We start from the raw sequence: 20,420 nt of genomic DNA on the forward strand, positions 1-20,420 counted from the left end.
TGAACAATAACAGTTCAATTTATGTCAATCAATTAATATTCTATTTCATGGTGGGGAAGGGAAAAACTCCATCTAGTAAAAAATCTTTCTAAACATGGCACTTTCCTTTCCCTTCAAGAAAGTCAAATGAATAACTAAGGCAGGCATAGCCAATAAAGAGGAATTATTTCTTATTGCCTTTCTAGAAATGAGAAATATAATATTTCAACATGAGCTTGGTGGCTATTTGAGCATTCTAATTTAAAGGCTTATATTCTTGTCTGATAAGGGTTTAATTGAGGTGATTTTCTATAAAGAATTACTGATTTAAGGAGCTGACAACTAGGTAATATCACATATGAAATGTTTCATACTTAGATTTATGAGAGTGATCTGATATGGGGAAGTAAGTTGTTCTAGCAACCCAAATAACAGACAGTATGGCTTTCCTTCTTTCAGTACAGATCAGAAAAAAACTGCTACTGTCTCATAGGGAGCTAAACTTCAAAATCCAATCGCTCATATTCTATGCCAAGCACAAACATGGAGTTTGGCTAGAGAAAAAGGATGAGATGAATCTCATGGTGAAAAAAATTGAGGATTAAACGACTGCTCTATAGGGTATCAGTGATTATCTAAGCCTGCCTGCATCACAGAATGAATGAAAAAAATGCAACCTAATTCCTACTACTCTTCAGTTTGCCTTCTTGAAACATCATGGTAACATTTGGATAATAGGCTCAGTGAACAGTTCAAGTCAACAAAGAAAAGAATCCAGTTTTTTGAAATGAGGGCTCAGGTCAAGGGAAGGATAGGAAATGAAGACCATAATCCAAAGGCCATTAACCAATCAATAAGTTAACTGAGTAGATGAGTTGGAGTCCTAGATTTGTCTACTCTCCTTATAACCCAAAGGAGTACATTTTTGGGAAAAAAATTAACACTTAAAAAGTATGTTCTTATAATAGTCATGTATGTATGGAATGACTGTTCTAAACCTTTGTTTTAGCATATAATTTTTTTTAATGTAGGCTCTGATCACAGCCTTCACTGTGCAAAGATTAAAAAAATTAAGCAGTCCTTGCATTCAAGAAGCTTATATATTTGTTCAAAGCAGCCAACAAATTGTAATACTGTGTCATTAGTTAGTCTTCCACCTGAAAGTAGATTCTGACATCTGGTCAAAGAGAAACAAAAGCAATTATAAACTTAATATATTTGTTTGAATTTTTACAAATGTATAAGTGAAGGCATGACAGTGCACTATGAGATTCAAAAACTATATGACATCATAAGCAACAAAATAGGAAACTGTCAAAAAATCAACATCTTTTTGCCATTGTCATCTGCAAAAACTACACCTAGTCTAGTGAGATTCAAGTAATTGTTCTCCTTCTTATCTCCTCCTCCCAAGAAAAGATACATAGCCTTTTTCACCTGTGTTCAAGTATTTGCAATAATAAAAGCCAATGATCCCTGGTACATAAGAAGAATTAAATCTAACCCTGTGGATGATATGAACATAATACTGATTTGTACACTGCATAAATAAGCTGACCATGAAAAAATTAAATAGACACTAGCAATAGATTCATTAAACTAATTTTTTCTTGAAGTGTTTCTAAGCAACATAGAATTTACAGATCCTTATGTAAATTGGATTTTAAAGTAACGTAAACATAAGGCTCTATGCCATTATTAAAGATTTGGAAAACTAAAATTTCTTATTGATGTGATTATAGAAGAAGTGTAATTAGAAAAAAAGGAAGACACTGTCCCTCCAGAATGTTCAAGTTCCATGTCAAGGTACACAAGTTAGACCTTAGTTTCTTCATTTGTAAAATAAGCTGAGGAAGGAAATGACACACTACTCCAGTGTCTTTGCAAAGAGTATTGAAAATATTATCATAAAGAATCAGATGTGACTGAAAAGACTGAACAACAAAAATGAACATTTACCAAAAAACCCAACAGCATCTATATCTCAGGGTTGTTGTGAAAATCAAGCAAAATAATGCTTGTAAAGATGCTTCCCCTCCCGATCTCCTAGAAGATGAAGCCAAGTCAAAAGGGTCACTTACCCTGCTTGGAACCTTCAGGGACTCCCTATCACTACAGAATCAAGGTCACACTCCTTAGACCTACACGCTCTAACTACACCCTATCCTTTCGACGCTTATGCCTACTATCACCCTTTCTAAGTTTAGGTGAAGCCTCATGTGTTTTTTATCCATAATAACTTAGGTGGCTTCTCCTCTTAGATTGCTTTTCTCTTTCTCTCTAAGTACTTGAATGCTGTCTGTGCCACAGAGCCCAGGTCATATGTGCTCTGTCCCCTAGAGGACATTCCTTGAACTCCTCAGCATCCCAGTTCTCTCTCTAGCCTCTGATCAGGATCCCAAGGTACTTGATATCTGATCTTCTCATATAATCAACATGTGTCATTTAATGTCTTTTCCTATGTTCAAATCTTCTCGAGAGTCAGCAGAGATTGGATACCTTCCCTGTACATACCCCAGAAATCTGGCTTGTATAGCAATAAGTACTCTACATGAGGTCCCACCTTTAGAGCTGAAAGGGGGTCCTTAGAGACCATTAAATCCAATCCATTTGAAATTAGACTTCTATTCACTGACTCTTTCTTTCCTAATGCACCATAAAGTTAGAGATTTAGAGCTTAAAGAGAGTTCTGAGATAACCAAGTCCAATCTCCTTACTTTACAAATGAGGAAACAGTACTAGAGAAGAGAAATAACATGGCCAAGGTCACACAGGGAGTAAATAGAAGAAACAGAATCTGAATGCAGGTCCTCTGACCAAAAAGCCACTGTTCTTTCCATCATACCACATTCGATTAACTGTATTTTAAAAATAGTTTGATTCCTATATGTTCAGAGTTTCTCTCTCCAGTCTTCAAAGTTCTGATAATGTAATTACTGAATGATCTATAAAGAGTAGAAATTTCATGGGCATCTATTCTTGGAAATCATAACCCTTCTCTGTTTAGTCCCAGTTCATATTCAATATGTTGAGACTCTTTCAATCCTCCCCAGGTGAGCATTGGAGAAAGAAAACCAAGATAGGAGATAGGAAGGTAAAACATAAGAGAAGTTTTAGAAAAATGAAAATAGTATACATTCAGATTCTGTGTTTTTTCTTTTTAACCCGCCCCCCTCAGTCCCAGATGTGTTCCTTAACATTTTAATATGTTGATAGCAGGTTAAAATGAGAGTAAAGGGAAGCTTTGATGGAAAAAAATTACCAAAGGCCTTTAGGAAGTTTTAAGGGGGACAGAAGTGAAAGAAACAGGACAGATCCAACCATCCCCTTGGCCTAAATGAAAATGATGAGGAAAGTCATGTGATGTGTGTGTGTGTGTGTGTGTGTGTACTTACATATATATATATATGTAAATAAGCTCTTCTAATATATATGTGATATAAGCAGCAAAATATTAAAATTATATAAATATCTAAATTTAGCTCTCTATATAATATATAAACTGTAGCTCTATAAAAATTAAATTACCATTTTAAAAATTGGCAAAAATCTATTTTCTCTCCCACCCCAGCCCCTGCCCCTACAGTTTGAAAAAAATAAACATAAGACTCTTGTAGAAAATATCTGTAGCAATTAAAAATAATTCCCATATCGGTTATGTACAATATATGCATCATCTATCCATCTGTCTGTCTGTCCATCTATCTGTCTCTCTCATTCTGTATTCTGAGTCTATTCTTTCTCAGGAGGAAGATCTAATTTGTTTAATTAGGAATCTTTTGGAATTATGGCTAGTTATTGTGTTGATGAGAGTTCTTAAATCTTTTAAAGTTGTGTTTACAATGTTAATATTATTGTATAAATTAATAAATTATTCACCTGATTCTGCTCATTTTATTCTGAAGTAGTTCATATAAATCTATCTAGATTTCTAACTGTCCCTTTCATCATTTCTTGTGACATAATAGTATTCTGTGATATCTTGCTTAGTCATTCCTTAATTAATGTGCACCTTCCTCCCCCAGTTTCCAATTACTTTGACTCCTCTAATGTTCTGTGGATATTTTGGTGCACAATGGGTTCATTTCTTCATTATTTCTTTGGGGTTTGGGCCAAATAATAGTATATATCTCAAGCCTCTTTCAATATTAGTTTTAATGCTTGAATCCTTTGAACCAGCTTTCACTCCCATGCTATCTTTCTTAGTTCCTAGAATAGGGTAGAATCCCCAAGGGGATGAAAATAATAGTCCTTTTAGCTGCCCATCCTTATTTAGTCATATTTAACTCTTTGTGTCAAGTTGCTTTAGTAAAGATGGAATGAGAAAACTGAGGCAAATAGTTTTCAAACAAACAGGGTTAAATGACTTATCCACAGTCACAAATTTAGTACATATCTAAGGTCAGATTTTAACTCAGGTGCTGCTGACTTCAGATATGACCTGCTAATCTGACAAAATAATTTGGAATTTAATTTTAATTCATAATATCTTATAATTTATAATAACAATTAGAATAACATTATAATTTTTGTTAGAGACTTTACTGTCTTGAACTTTATAACCAGGCCAATGGAGAAGAATTTGCTTGTTTTAAGGGGAGGAGCTTACAAAAACAGAGAACTGGGACTTTAGACAGCATTGCTTCTGCGGAATTATTCAAGGTTCAGGGAAATCATTTCCAAAATGACACAGTCCTAATCACTGGCAGTTAGTACTAGAACACTGGTCTCTTTACATAGCCCAACAATCATTTCCTCACATATGGGTGACATTCCACACCTGCTTCAAATAATACTGTACAAATCCCCACCTGCTTTGTCTGTATGCAAAGTCAATTTTGGTTACTAGAAAAATATGTCATATCCTTCTTAATTGAACCTGAGTAAACTCTATTATGGAGTTCCCAGCACTTCTCATACCATGAGAAAACTTGAATCTTCATCTTCCTATAGTTCCCATAATTAAAAGAATCTCAGTGACAAATTAAGCAACAATAAAACTACATTCCAAAGACAAACTCTAGAGAAAGGGCAAATACATACCACAGAGACATACTGGGTCTTCTGCTCTCTTTTTTCTTGTATTGAATATGCAATGATCCTTAAGTCCTATCCAGTGCCTCACTGTGACATTTAAGTGATCTTGGCATTTACATGGCTTGGTGAGAGACTATCTTTCATGCGTGGACATAACCATGAACTTGTAGGGCTTGATTTAAAGATTACCTCCCATGCACTCTTTCTTGCTCCAATGATCAATACGCTAAAATGGCAGAATTTCCAAGAGGCAAGGGTCCTCAGAGACCAACTTGTCTAACCCATACCTGAGCAACTCTGGACCCCATCATGCACATGGAATCCAAGGAATGATTTACATCTCTGGAGTCCAACTCCAATAAAAAGGAATCCCTCCTGGCCATATGCTTACTTAGAAAATCACAAATAAATATCATTTTGCGTTGAATTTTTATTTATTTTGTTAAACATTACCTAATTTTATTGTAATCTGGTAAGTTTGAAAGTTATGATTTGTATAATCTTTAAAGATTTTTATGTAGTGAATTGTTCCAAGTTTTCCTTTTTTAGTTTCCCTCTTCCCCCAAAAGGAGAATTTTGTGAAGAAGACTGCACCACAAAGTGCCTAAGAACACCATAAGAAATGGTACTCTTAGCTTTAAAAATATCTCCCTATTCTGACGATTTTGGAGTTGATCAGGCTGAGAGCATTAGGAGTTCCACTTTCCAAAATGAACAGCTGTTAGCAATTAAGACTGAAGAATGGAGATTTGAATTTCAGATGCCAACCCTCCCTCTTCTTTTTGCCCCTTCTCACTTCTCCCCCTCTTCTCACTTCTCCCCCTCTCCATATACAGGTACAGAGTAGCTCCTGGAGAAAAACATCCCAGAGAAGCTCTCAAGGTAGGGAGGGGAGAAAATAAATGTTTGTTAATTGGAGGAAAATTAATATAATTAAGATGCTCCCTGAAATGACACATAAGTTAAATTTCCCATTGTTTCCTTTTTTGCAGTTAGAAACTGGTAGGCACCCCAGCTGGTGCCAACAAGCCCCATCTGGTCAAGTCCTTGGGGTGGGGGAATGTACCTTATTCTTACCTGGATTGCTGGCAGACACAGCAGAGCCACACCCTCTCCTTTTTCTGGTAGGAACTGCAGCTTTTGCAAATGTTGTACTTGCAGTCACAGCACTGCCTCTTGGTGTTGAGGAGAAAGGTGAAAGGGGCGCAGCAGCGCATGCAACAGTGCTCTGTGAACTGCCGGTGCTTGGACAAGATGCTGCACTTGCTGCCTTCTTCATCAAGTTTTTGTTTCATCTCACTGGGAAATCCAAGAAGGAAAAGAGAGAAAAAAGCGTGTGAGAATCTCCAGTCCCAGAACATAGGGACCCACCTGATTCCTCCTTCCCCAGTTTCCATCTAGTCTTCAATCAACCAGGAAGCATTTGTGAAGCACTCACTTTTTGTACTAAATACTAAATACTAAATTGTACAATGACAAAAGTGAAAGAGCCCTTGCCAACAAATGTGTGTCTGTTTATACATATATACACGCACATCCATCCATACATATATACATGAGTGTCTTATAGAGACAGAAATGGAGAGAGAGAGACAGAGAGAGAGAGAGAGAGAGAGAGAGAGAGAGAGAGAGAGACAGAGAGAGACAGAGAGAACAAATAGGGAAGTGAGGGAGATACAGAGAAGAGAGAGAGAAAGAGATAAAGGGGAAGGGAGAGATAGAGACAGAAAAGAGAAGAGAGAGAAAAAAGAAAAGAAAGAGTGAAAGGAGAGATAGAGAAAAGAGGGAGAGAAAGAGAAGAGAGAAAAAGGGGAAGGGAAGAGAGAGAAGAAAGTGGGGAGGAGAGACAGAGAAGAGAAGAGAGAAAGAAAGAAAGAAAGAAAGAAAGAAAGAAAGAAAGAAAGAAGAGAGAGAAAGAGAAAAGGGGGAAGGGAGAGGTAAAGAGAGACAAAGAAAAAGAAAAGAAAGAGGGAAAGGAGAGAGACAAAGAAAAGGGAGGAAAAAGGGGGAAGGGAAAGAGAATATAAAAATAGTCCAAGTCACAGATATGGTAGTTAGGGATAGAGGGCATCAGCATTCTGGGGGATCAGAAAATCTTCATATATGCAGCTGTACTTTGAAGGAAATACTTTCTCAGAGAAGGAGGTAAGAAAGGAGAGCATTGCAGGCTTGGGGAATAGCCAGGGCAAAGCTACTGAGATAGGAGATGCTGTACTGTGTATGAAGAGTAGAAAGGATATAGCAGTCTGGCTGGATTGCAGAGTATGTACAATGAGGACTGAAAGAGGATAGGGGCAGATGGCAATGGGCTTTAAAAAACTAAACAGTCTTCTTGGAAAGTGACCAGAGTCTGTAAGTACAAGGATCTGTTCAATTTCACCTTATTTTGTGATCTTATTGGCCCTCTAGAGGGAACATAATTTGTGGCACTTGGATTTGTTTTCTAGTTCTATCCTTGGCAGATCACATCATTTGCTGAGGGGAATAGAAACACTTAATTGGAATCCCTTTATCCAGAGACTGGATTAAGATGTGCAAACCATTTTAAAACTAGGCACACCCCAGAACGAATACCAATTTAAAGTTAAGTAATGTTTTTCCTTAAAGCCACTTAGAGTATTTGTTTAAAAACATTAATCTGCACAAGATCCCTACAGCGGATGTACCTCAAAATCCTGGCCATGTTTTTATGGAAACTGATTTCTTCAGTATGTGGTACTCTTAGTAATGAAATGCCATCAATCAACAAAATCCCTTAGTGTTCTACAACTTATAGTCCTAGAAAATTGGGAGAAGCTTTGAAAGGTTAAGTGACTTGCCCAGGATCAAACAAATAATAAATGCCAAACTATACAGACGTTTCACATATGTGGAAAACCAAGAACTGTAAAGTAAGATATTATTGGTCAAGCAAGTACAAAAATTACTCTATTTTTTTTCTGTATTCTGTTGCTGCCCTTCCCCCTTTAGTGTTTTTAAGACTACACACAAAAATTTTCAAGTGTCTAAGCGAAAAAATAATCTGATATGTTTAGCATGATTGTACATGTAGCAATTTTATCATATTACTCTCTGTCATGAGGAGGGAAGAAGGAAGGAGAAGAGGGAAAAATTATGGAACTCAAAATCTTACAAAAATAAATGGTAAAAACTAACATTACATGTAATTGGAAAAATAAAAGTAAAAAAAGAAAATAATGAACATTTCTAAAATGTGGAAAAATATGATAATCTTTATAATAATGGTGATAACAATAATAGCTAGTATTTATATCGCTCTTTAAAGTTATCAAAGTGCTTTATAACTAGAACCACATTTGATCTTCACAACAAACCTGAGAAGTAGCTACTACTTTTATTTGCATTTTACAGATGAGGAAACAGAAGAGAGGGTGAGTGACTTGCTTAGGGTCACATAGCTTGGAACCATCTGAGGCAAAAGATTTGAACTCAGATCTTCCGACTAACTCTGGCAGTGTTTCCACTAGGCCACCTAGTTGTTTCTACATTAGTGATAACATGGAATCAATTGAAAAAAGGCAATTTTATTATGTTCATAAAACATTCTATAGCAATTTATTTAATGTCAATTGAATTTCCACACCATTTACATGCCCAGATTGTCAATATTACCTAGCATCTGGACTCAAGAAACATGTGGGCATTTGAAAAAGAAATGTTCTCCATGTACCATAGTTAAAGTTGTCCAAACTAGTTTCTTTTTTCTCTTAGAAAATCTGGTAGGAAAATCCCTCTGAAGAAGGTGATCTGCAAGTAACTGACTCACTCCTTTCCCAAATTCTTCAGCATCATCTCAATGAACAAGAACTAGGAAATCTTCTTTTTCAGAATGTGTAAGTGAAATCTTTCCATTGCTAAATTATACAGGGAATTGTGAACTAGGGTTCACTTGGCTAAATGATTTTAGAATAAATAACATTTGCTTTAGATCAAAGATACCCTAAAATGCTAACTTCCCAAGCTCAATTTCCTTGAGATAAATACAAAGGCAGGCTAATGTGTTAGAACTGTAAGTCCTATAAGGACTATGATAATTCAATTTAGAAAAGAGAAAAACTTCCATGGTAGTGAAGATATTTTGACCCTGGGGACCTAATGGGGCAGTTCTGGAGGGCAAATGCATGCCATTTAACTTATTACAGATAAGTTTAGCAAAAGTATTTCATCCTAATGAGGAGAAATGTGCTACCCTATCCAGCAAGTACTTTGTAAAATGTCAGCTCTGGTGATGAATGTCCCCGGCAGTTGCCAAAGATACAAGTTAACTTACAGAACCATGAAGTAGTAGGCAGATTAGCAACAGGACTCACAGAGCACATTTTGCAAATGACTAGATTTTTACCTGACTCCAACTATCATTCACTCATTATTGAGGAGTGAAGTACGTGATGTTGAGTATGTTTAATCAATAGAAAATCATTATTCCTAGTCCTGCCTCAGGAAGGAAAAGAAGTCAGCTGGAGTTCCATGTTATATCCACAAATTGAAGTCATTATCTTTGCCCTTAGATTCTCTCCTCTTCTTAACTTCTCTATTTCTGTAGTGAGCATTACCACTTTTCTAGTCATCTTCAAGTTTCAAGATTTCAAGTCAGTCTCAGATTTATCCAGTGTTACACTCTCCAAAGTCATCCATATTCAATCAGTTGCCAAGTCTTCTCAATTCTTCCTCCACATTTCTCTCATTCATCTACTTCTTTCCCCTTATAACACAATTATCTGAATTTCCCTCATTCCATTTTGAGTGAAATATTGCAATAGTCTCCAAATTACTTCCCTTCATTCTAACCTAGCCTTTACATGGCAACAAATTAATGTTACTTAATCAATGGTCGACCCATTCCATTTTCTTATTCAAGAAATAAGTTGTTTCTATGCTTTAAAAAATCATTAGACCCTACCATACCCTTTAAGCTTTCATCCTTGATCTTACTTCCTTTTCTCCACCCATTTCCTTGAAAAGTCTGTCTTCTTCACTTGGTGCCTCCACTTTCTCTTGTTACTCAATAGAAACTGCTCTTTCCAAAGTTACCAATGACCTTTCAAAACATACAGTCTTTTCTCAATGCTCATTCTTCTCAACCTATCTGCAGCATTTGACATTATCAATCCTACCATCTAGATATACTTTTCTCTGAATTTTCACAATGAAACTATTTTTTGAGTCTTTTACTTCTTTGACAAATCCTTCTTGGTCTCTATTATTGGTTCTTGTCATGCCTTCTAATCAAACCCAAGGTTTGTCTTAAGTTCCACTTTCTTTATCACATCATAAAGCCCTCAGGACTTTAACATTTTTCTGTATGGGTACACAGGCACATCTCTGCATCAGATGTGCATGGGTATACAATACAGTATATATATATATATATATATATATATATATATATATATATATATATGCCTACATGGGCATATAATATAAACATATATTACATGTATACATGTGTATAAATATATACATATATAATATATATTTAGACATACCTTTCTAATCTCTTTTGAGATTAGAAGTAGATGGGAAAGAGTCTGTGGAAAAGAAAAGAAGAAATGAATAATATTCATTTGAAAATGGATAAGAAAGAGTGGACCATTGTTGTAGCAAGATTGTCCAGGAAGAGTGAAGACCAAGAACACAGGTAAAAGGACTAGCTTTAGCAAGGAATAGGTATCCCTCTACTTCTGATATTGGTAGGAAAAAGAAGTAGGTGATAGCTGCCTTCTAAAATGCCTTGCATTTGAATTACTAGAATTAATAAAAAAATTAAAGTCAAATCTAAACAGAGAGCAAATTAGATAAGGGGAGAACACCAGAGGAGTTGGCAATCTGCCTTTGTCATTGATGTCAAAGATCAACATTAAAGTATGTAGATCTTTGCAACTTGTGAATCTGTGCACATTTTCAATGGTTATTCTAACATACTTTATTCTCCCCCCTCCTAGTGGTGCATCATAATAAAATCCCTAGAATACACCTAACAAATTGGGTTGGTATTAAAAAACAATAGGAAAAGAGTATGTGGGAAGAGATACCCTAATGAGGTGCCTTCATTGTGCAAAGGTATGGTGTTTAGGGAATTCAGAAAACTTGCAGAAAGAGTGGGAGCAAAACACTGCCAATAATGGTACTACCCAACCAGGACATAGGGACTTCTGGGGGTGAACCTCTTTTTCTTAGTCATGTGCCACCCTTAGCAATTTTAATTATAGTTGACCATTAAAATGGATTTCTTCTTTTTTACTCTTTTTTTCATTCTATATGTATTTATTAGTTCTCATAAGATACTTGGAAAAGCCCTTGATGAATTATAATAAAAGACAGACAGGGTAATGGTCAAGAAAATGTGGCTGCTCCAATATAGAGACTCATAAGCAAACCTGGGTAACCCCAAAGATAGAATTTGGTGAAGGATTTCAAGTAAACCAAGTGTTCAAGTTTGGATTGTAATAGCATCAGCTGAATTCTTAAATTGGGCTGATCTAGGTTAGAAACATGGAATCTCAGAGCTGGGAGGGATCTGAGACCATTAAGTCTAGTCCATACCATAAATAAAAATCCTCTTTGATATATCCCCAACATGGTCATACACTGAATCCCAATTATACTTGAGGCAGTCAGCCCAATTTTACTTAAGAGTAGAGTTTTACCTTGGAACAAATCTAAATTCATATCTTTGCAACCTCTTCCTTGTGGCATTTCCTAAAATTTTTGAAGATATTTATCAAGTCTTCCCTTAAATCATCTCTTTTCTAGACTAAATATTGCTTGTCACTTCAACTGGTTTTCATATGACATAAGTTCGATGCCTCTATATGATACTGGTTGTCATTTTCTGGACAGATCTTCAGTAAACTTCATTTCTTGATGTTTTGAACTAATGAAGAACTAGACTTTGACATCATCTCTTCCCCAGTCTTCTTATCTTAAGTTCCTCTACTTCCCTTTTAGCCAAGATACTGAGGACAGATAGTGTATTTCTCCTTCATTACCATTCTGTGTATATATATATATATATATATATATATATATATATATACACATATAATTGATCAATAATCAAGGAAGTAGTGTTTCTATTGATGTTGCATTCAATATAAAGCAGGAAACTAAGGATTATCATCTCAGAGTGTTTAATCTATCTCCAACAATAACTTATAGAAACTGGGTCTGGAATCAGTAAGATCTGAATTCAAATCTTGTCTCAGACAGTTATTATCTCTGACACTGAGTAAGGCACTCAAATTCTATTTACCTCAGTTTTCTCATCTATGAAATGGAAATGACAACAGCACCTACTTCTAAAGGTTGCTATGAGAATAAAATGAAATAATATTTGTAAAACATTTTGCAAATCCTATACCACTAGATAAATATTATTATTATTATTATTATTATTATTATTATTATCTTAATAGATAAAATAACATTGGCAAATGAAGATCTCACATCTAAGTAAGGAAATTATTCTGGGTCACCTTCCCCATAACATCGCAATCATACAAGTAACTTAACTTTTTCTCAAGTATTCATTACTCAAGATTTGGGAACAAAGGATGACGCGTATTCAAATTCACAATACGGCATTCTATCAAATTTCATAACACCCACTGCCAAGCCTGATGCCAGTCAGTAAATGTATTTACTCCCATTCATATGCTAATGGTATCCATGTGAGTAGGTATGATTTAAATCTAGCATTTACTGTCCTTAATGCATTATTTGTTCTCAGAATTGTTCAGGTGTTTTCTGAATTATTTGGCTCATATTCCTGCAATAAAGAACTTTCTTATTGGCTTGGTATGCCACAGTTCTATAATAATAGAATATCAGCTCTGGAAATTCTACCAACCTGGTGGGGCTTTGAATACATTGAATAATAAGACATTTTTTATTTCCTTTTTTTTATTACTTGGGTTTATGGCCACCTCCCTTGTTTAGGAGATTATGTCTAGCTGTCTGAAATCTGTCCCATGTGATGGTAAAATTTAGGCCTTCAAGACATTCCTGATATAAGAAACAGCAAGGGAAGCCAGGCTCCTCAAAGTAATTTGACTGGCTTTATTTGTGGAAATATCCCAAGGGGTTCTGACTCTGGAGTTATCTTTTGGCACTTATATCTCCCTTCTCAATTAGTCCATACTGGTCTGGCCTTGAAAAGTAACTCTTTTAAGTTTATCTTTTTTTATTTCCCCCAGTTAAGTGAGACTCTGGCTTTATTGTGAACACAGGAAAAACAATGTTTCTGACAGTGGGAAACTACATAAGCTTTATTAGAATTCTAAGTGTGGTTTAGACTTATTTTTTCTGACCTCTGTACTTATGCCTTAGCATAATAAAAAGCTAGGTTTTAACACCTGAATCTCTATGTGGTAAGAGTGCTATTATACAATCTGCATATAATAAGAATGCAGTAAGAATATTTTTCCCTTGTAAAAAGACCCAGTTACAAACTATGCTCTTGTCTTTCAAGTCTCAGGATAGCTAAGCTTGGATGATTTCTTCCATCATTTTTTTGTTGTTGTTTGTGCTTCATTCTCAAAGAAGACCCTGACATCTGGGAGGTGATGCCATGACAAGCCCATGAATTGGATTTGAGTGAGGGGGATTGTGCTAAGTCACCAGCCTCATCTTTTCCTCTGGAGTCATCTGGGTCCTGTAACCAGAGATGGATCAGGATGACTGGATGCAAGGTTTCCAGTGTCTTGCTCAAAGTCAGAGCTAGTAAGAATCAAGTGCCAGAGGCTGGATTTGAATTCGGGTTCTTCTGATTCCAGCATTGAGAACTAAGAGGGGTATTATGTGCCACTAACCCCACCTTTTATTTTGCAGATGAGAAAGTTGACAGGTGAAATAGTATGATCAAGATCCTATAGATAGTAAATGACAGAGCTGGGATTTTAATCCATGTCCTATGACTATAAATCCAGTCCTTTCCTCTGTTCCCAACCCCCCTCCCCCAAATCTAGGAAATTTTTGTCATTTTCAAGTTGAAAATATAAAGTTGTTCTTCAAAACTTATTTCCTTATTCAGAACAAGACAGATCAGCTTTATTATATAGCTAGTAACTCAAAGAGGAAGATATATACAATCCACAGACAATAAATAGCTCACTGGACTAATTTTCTTGATTTCTATACTAGCATTGTCCAGGTGACCCACAGACAACCCTGACATCAATTCTTCTGTCAGCATAAATTGAAGACCAGTTCAAGATCCATTTTCCTTTATGGAATTTCTCCTCCCTAGGCCAATGAATAATTTTATTTCCCTTCCCTGAATTTCTTGAGCATGTCATTTATGTAATTTTTCATGTCTCTGTTTGATCTACTGAATTGGACCATGTGTGCCATAATGGTAGAGATCTTTTTATGTGCTTTTTATGCCTTGTAACAACTAGCCACTGCGTTCTCCAGAGAATAGGAACTCAAGAAATATTTGTTGAATTTTTTTTTTTGATAGTCAAGAAAAGCAATGACTTAAGAGTGCTTTCTGGAAAGGATTCACCAAGGTCTGATTATCTATGCCTTTCCCCTGGGAAAGGAACATACCAAAGAACATAGCTTAACCAAACATTAAAGCAAGACAAACAAGCAGAACTTATTTATCTTGCTCTCTCTCAGGTTGTATTTTTTCTTAGACTGTTTTTCATTTTCCCTTAGGATCAGAGAGCTAGGTCATTTAAACAGTATTGAATTCTAGACTTCGTCTATCAAAGATGTCTCTGAGATTGACTGGCTTGTGTGGGTATTTCATAGATACTAAATTAAAAGAATGAGAAATGTGTCAGGAAGAGAATTCTTTGGGGACTGAAAAAGCTCTGGGAGAGAATCGTGAAGGACTGCATGAGATTTTTATTATTTCAGCTACACAGTGCTGCAGACTAAAATTATTTTTTATAACCTACCAATTGAGACTGAAGATTGTCTCTAAAACTAGTCACTTCCCCTCACATTTCCCCTTATTTCTAGGCAAACTTTCGTATTTACTATTCCCTATGTGACATCCCATTTCCTATCTCCAGGTCTTTGCATTGGCTTGTCAACACACTGCACATACTCTCCTTACCCATTTCTTTCTCTTTCAGTCCCTAAGTAAATTCAAGGCTTAGCTCAGATATAATCCCCCTACAGAAGACCTTTCCTCACCTCCTTTAGTTTTTCTACTCCTTCTCCCATGGTATTGAGTATTTACTTTGCGTGAGGTTATAGGTAAGCATGTAAATAAACCTATATACTTGTGCACATATATAGATATAGACATAGATAGATGTAGGTGGATTATGTGTAAATTTGCATATATATATATACATATCTTTTCTTTAAACAACAATTAACATTATTAGTTCTTGAATTTAGAAATTGATTTTTCTTTTTCTATCTGCAGTTTCTACCCCAGTTCCTCATTAACCCAGGTAATTTAACGTGTTTATTGAACTGGTTGTGTGAGAAATAACTGGTTTAAAGAAGAAGGAAAAAAGTCTTCCTTGCCTTCTAAACATCAAAGAAACAGTGAAGGGACTAAAACTTCATGTTCACATGTGTACAGACATATGCACATAGACATTATACAATGCTGGTATACATAGGAATATATCTGTATGTACATAATAAGACATCACAATCCAAATGTGCACATGCATGATCGCACATGCAAACAGGTGAGAACACCTGATGTTTAGTCATATCTACACGTGTATATGTACACAAACATACACAATAATCTCCATATATATGTATATGAATTCATATATGTATTATGTATACACACTCCAGCTAGGCAGAGTGATTAAAGTACTTGGCCTGGAGTCAAGAAGATCTGAGTCCAAATCAGACCTCAGACGCTTACAACTACTGTGTAACCCTGGGCAAGTCACTAAATTTCTATTTGTCTTAGGTTCCTCGTCTAGGAAATAGGGATAATAGCAGCACCTTGTTTTTCAGAGATTATTATGGGGATCAAATGAAATGATAATTGTAAGAGTTCCTAAAACACAATAAACCCTATTTTGTTTTATATATTATACATATATAAATGAAATACACATATGCATATACAAATATATGAATATATCTATGCACACCTACACAATTGTGTACATATACTTGTGTACACTCGTATCTGTATGCAAATTTACTTATTCATTTATTTGCTTAATGCTTTTACATTAGGCTTGTGTACTGTCTTCCCCATTAAATTCTAAGCTACTTGAGGTTAGGGGCTATCTTCTTTTTCTTATTTGTAGCATAGTGCCTGGCCTATAGTAAATGCTAAATACATGTTTATTGAATTAACTGTCTCCATTTATCCAAAGAAAGGTAAGTTCCGTAGGAACTAGGATTGTTTCATTCTTTGTTCTCATATTCCAAGCACACTTAATATTTGCTTATTAACTCCTCAGATCTTTTTAGATTATTTTCAACTTTTATATTTCAACTTTTTCCAATTCAATTCATTGCAAAAAATAGGCACAATTCTTGCTTTTAAGATGTATTGAACCTATGCCATTCCTATCATCTACCATCATAATAATATTTTCAAAGGACATAATAATATTAATTTGGCTCTGTCTTATTGATAATGAATCAATGTTGACTCAGAGTGAGCACCCAATTTACTTTCTAGATCTCCCAAACTTATTTTTTTAATAATTTGGTCTAGATTTGTTTTATTGCTAAGCAATACCAAACTAAATGGTTTATAGTTTACAAAATTGACCTTCTTCAAAAAATTCATTGCCAGGCATTTGGCAAGTCTTCTAAGATGAGATGATAGGACAGTTAGGTGAGTTTGCAATGAATGGAATGATAATAACCAAAAGAGGTAGACTATTAGCATCAATGGCAACCTAGAAGAGATTGCTAATGAAGTGCTCAAGAAATCTTAATATTTTCTGTTCTATGTGTGTGTGTCTGTATGTGTGTGTGCATATATATGTGTGTGTATATATATATATATATATATATATGTATTTACAGTGATTTATATTAATATAAAAAGAGCTTATGAAATTTGAGGAATAAACAAAGCTGGAAGGGATAGCGAATGTATTGGGTGATTATAAATAGGATCTAAAAGCATCCCAAGATGAAACTTAATTGAGATAAATGTAAAACCAGCATTGGGTTCAAAACATTAGTTATGTGACTATAAGGATTGAGATTTAGCTAATCAATATGTCATATAAAAAGTTTTTTGGATTGCAAGCTAAATATGAATCAACAGGGCAAAGGACATGCATGGTTGCCAATAAAAATCTAATTTGAGCTTAAACTCCAGTTTGAAGAATGAGAAAGTGAATAGATAAATAATAACACTCCAATCTATTCAGATCATATCTAAGACATTGTATTAAATTATGAGGAAAACAGCTGTGCCAGTATAGTGCAAACTCAGGTAAATTCCACCAAGAAGGAAGGTTTTGAAGTATGATAAAAGTGGTAGACTGGACATGGTACTCTTAGAAAGGCTCATCATCAAAGCCTCTGTTAATGTATTGACCATCAGGTAACTTTTCTCCTTTCTTACTCTCCCTCTCTCCTCTCTGTCTTCTCTGTGTTTTCTGTCTTCTTTCTGGCTGAATTGCTCTCTGTCTCTGTCTCCCTCTCTCTCTCTGTCCCCCACCCCCACTTCCCCACTCATTCATGAAATTATCTACTAAAAAGTCTACTCTGCATTGGTGGAGAAGGATCCATGTAAATAAAATTGCACATTCTTAAAGATATCAAGTATTAAATTGTAACTAGAGTAGGGAAACTGGGTTTGTGATCTAGGATCATAGATCTTTATGATTCTGACAGCACTAGAGGACTGTCAGCAGCATGAAAATAACAAAGATTAGCATTTAGTTATCAATAATTAGTTAAAATAGAAACCTATTAGATTAGTGGATTGGGATGAACTCCTTTGTCCCATTCAGTTCAATGACCCTAAAACCTGGGATCTCTGTGTCTTCAACTACCCCCTTATCCTAATCCCCCTCAATCAAGGGGTGGATTTGCCCCATTTGTCTCATAGACAGTTTATGATTTTGCTTCAGATACAAAAATCCCATGTCACATCTCTGAATATGTGTAATATTATAATGATTGTTCTTTTAATGTTTGGCATAACAGTAAGAGCAGCATAATCCATTAGGCTGGACTTGAGGGTTCTTTTCACCAACCCAGTGACATCTCAGAGATCAAAGCTTCAACATATCCACTGTTAAAAGAACTGAACATTTCAATATTCTTCCTGCATTCAAGTGTGCAGATTCTTTGCTATTATTTACTGCAGTTGATCACATGCCTGGTTGGGATAAACGAGAACCTGAAGGATTTCTGGTTTTACTCTTTATTAGAACAATTCAAAGTGTTATACAGTTAGGTGGTACAGTGGGTGGAGCACTGATCCTGGAATCAGGAAGACTCATCTTTATGAGTTCAATTCCCTTCTCAGACACTTGCTAGTTATGTGACCCTGGTCAAGTCATTTCACCCTATTTGCCTCATGTTCCTCATCTATAAAATGAGTAAATGGAAAAACCATTCTAGTATCTCTGCCAAGAAAACTGAAATGGAGACACTAAGTGTCAGACATTACTAAAAAAACAAAAATAAAATGCTAGAGGCAGGGTATCACTCTTCAATTTCAAAAAGATGCTTATTTAACAACCTGGATCCTATTTTTTATGGCTTGCAGTCTTTCAAATACTTGATTGCTGTTATAGGTTACTAGATTATTCTCTGTATTTTTGTCCCATTTTAAGTTTCTCAAAGATATCATGTCTTTTTTTTAGGGTTTTTTTTGCAAGGCAAATGAGGTTAAGTGGCTTGCCCAAGGCCACACAGCTAGGTAATTATTAAGTGTCTGAGACCAGATTTGAACCAAGGTACTCCTGACTCCAAGGCTGGTGCTTTATCCACTTACGCCACCTAGCTGCCCCAAAGATATCATGTCTTATATTTTTTGTTTAGCTCCGGTTTAGGAGAGGAACTACCATAGGCATTCATAAAATAAATAATGAGTTCATTTGAAGATGTGTTTTAATTGGCTTAGTTGACTTGATTGTTAGGGTCAGTATATAGATTGCTAGGTCTGAAATTAGGAAGACTCTTCTGGCCTCAGACCCTTACAAGCTGTGTGACCCTAGGTAAGTCACTTTGCCCTATTTGCCACAGTTTCTATATCTGTAAAATGTGCTGGAGAAGGAAATGACAAACCAATCCAGTATCTTTGTCAAGAAAACCCCTAATAGGCTGGTTCATGGCAAACTGAATACAACTGAAATGACTCAACAAAAACAAAAAGACAAGGTACCAGGAGTGGATTCATATAGGTCAGAGATTTTCTTGAAAAAAATTCAGATCCAGTGAAAAGATAAGGCTATCCTGGAAATTCTGTCTTCTTAGACATAGCTTGGCCTAGGGTTAGAATACCAGTCACCTCGTTTCTTTTAATCTACTACATAAGGTTTGGCATTGTGTTTATAGTTGATTTTTCCAGATATGCCCTTCATTCTAATATTCCTCTTCCCTTCTCCACCACAAAATACATGTAAGATAGTACTACAGAGGTCCCTGATGATTACCAGACATCATGGTCTGGTGCAATGCTGTCAAGTAGAAATAGAAATGGAAACCTACAAGTTGGGTCAGACATTGACTTAGAAAACTAAAATTGATATTATCTGTGTTGCTTTGTATTTTGCTTAGCACTACTTGTACACCATGGGTCTTGAGTTGATACTTCTGTTGTAATAGATCCCTGGAGTCAAAGTAGGAAGACCTGGGTTCATTTCCTGCTTTGGACATTGAATAGCTGTGTGACCACAAGAAAGATGCATAATATTCTCTGCAGCTCAGTTTCCTCATAAATATAGCTAGGTGGCACAGTGGATAGAGCATTGTCCTAGCCTTGGAGTCAGGAGGATGGGAATTTGAATCCAGCTTCATATATTTGATGCTAACTAGCTGGGTAACTTTGGAGAAGTCACTTAATCCTGACTGTCTCCTATCTTGATCCATATTTGGCCACTGGACCCAGATGGCTCTGGAGGAGAAGAGGCCGGTGACTTAGCACAGCATCCCTTCACTCCAATCCAATTCATATGTTTGTCTTATCATGGCATCATCCTTCTAGTTAGTACTCCAGGCAACTAGCATTTCCTACTCTTCCTATTAGTACATTAGGCACAGTGGTATGACTTGGGAATACAAAGAAAGGCAAACAGTGCAGTATCAAGATGGTAGGTGAGGATGTGTGTCCAAAGTAATTTCCTCCAAGTGGCTTCAGTCCCTAATGTGAAATTAGAACAGGGATTTGAACAAAGAAAAAGCCAGTTTGGTTGAATCTCAAACTGTAGGAGGGAGAGTAAAATTTAATGAGGCTAGAAAGATGAGTT

General features: G+C 35.8%; 1 protein-coding gene across 1 annotated transcript in view; it reads right to left on the minus strand.

Moving 5' to 3' along the window:
* Positions 1-6,350, minus strand: part of MYRIP (myosin VIIA and Rab interacting protein) — a 223,310-nt gene extending 216,960 nt beyond the window's left edge. Inside the window, exon 1 of the mRNA XM_074195896.1 lies at positions 6,094-6,350. Within this exon, the coding sequence (XP_074051997.1) occupies positions 6,094-6,311 (218 nt within the window). The 5' untranslated portion in view covers positions 6,312-6,350. The remainder of the gene's footprint in view (positions 1-6,093) is intronic.
* Positions 6,351-20,420: the final 14,070 nt, after the last annotated feature.

This window comes from Macrotis lagotis, chromosome 7 (genome assembly GCF_037893015.1).
Source record: "Macrotis lagotis isolate mMagLag1 chromosome 7, bilby.v1.9.chrom.fasta, whole genome shotgun sequence".
Classification (NCBI taxonomy): Eukaryota; Metazoa; Chordata; class Mammalia; order Peramelemorphia; family Peramelidae; genus Macrotis; species Macrotis lagotis.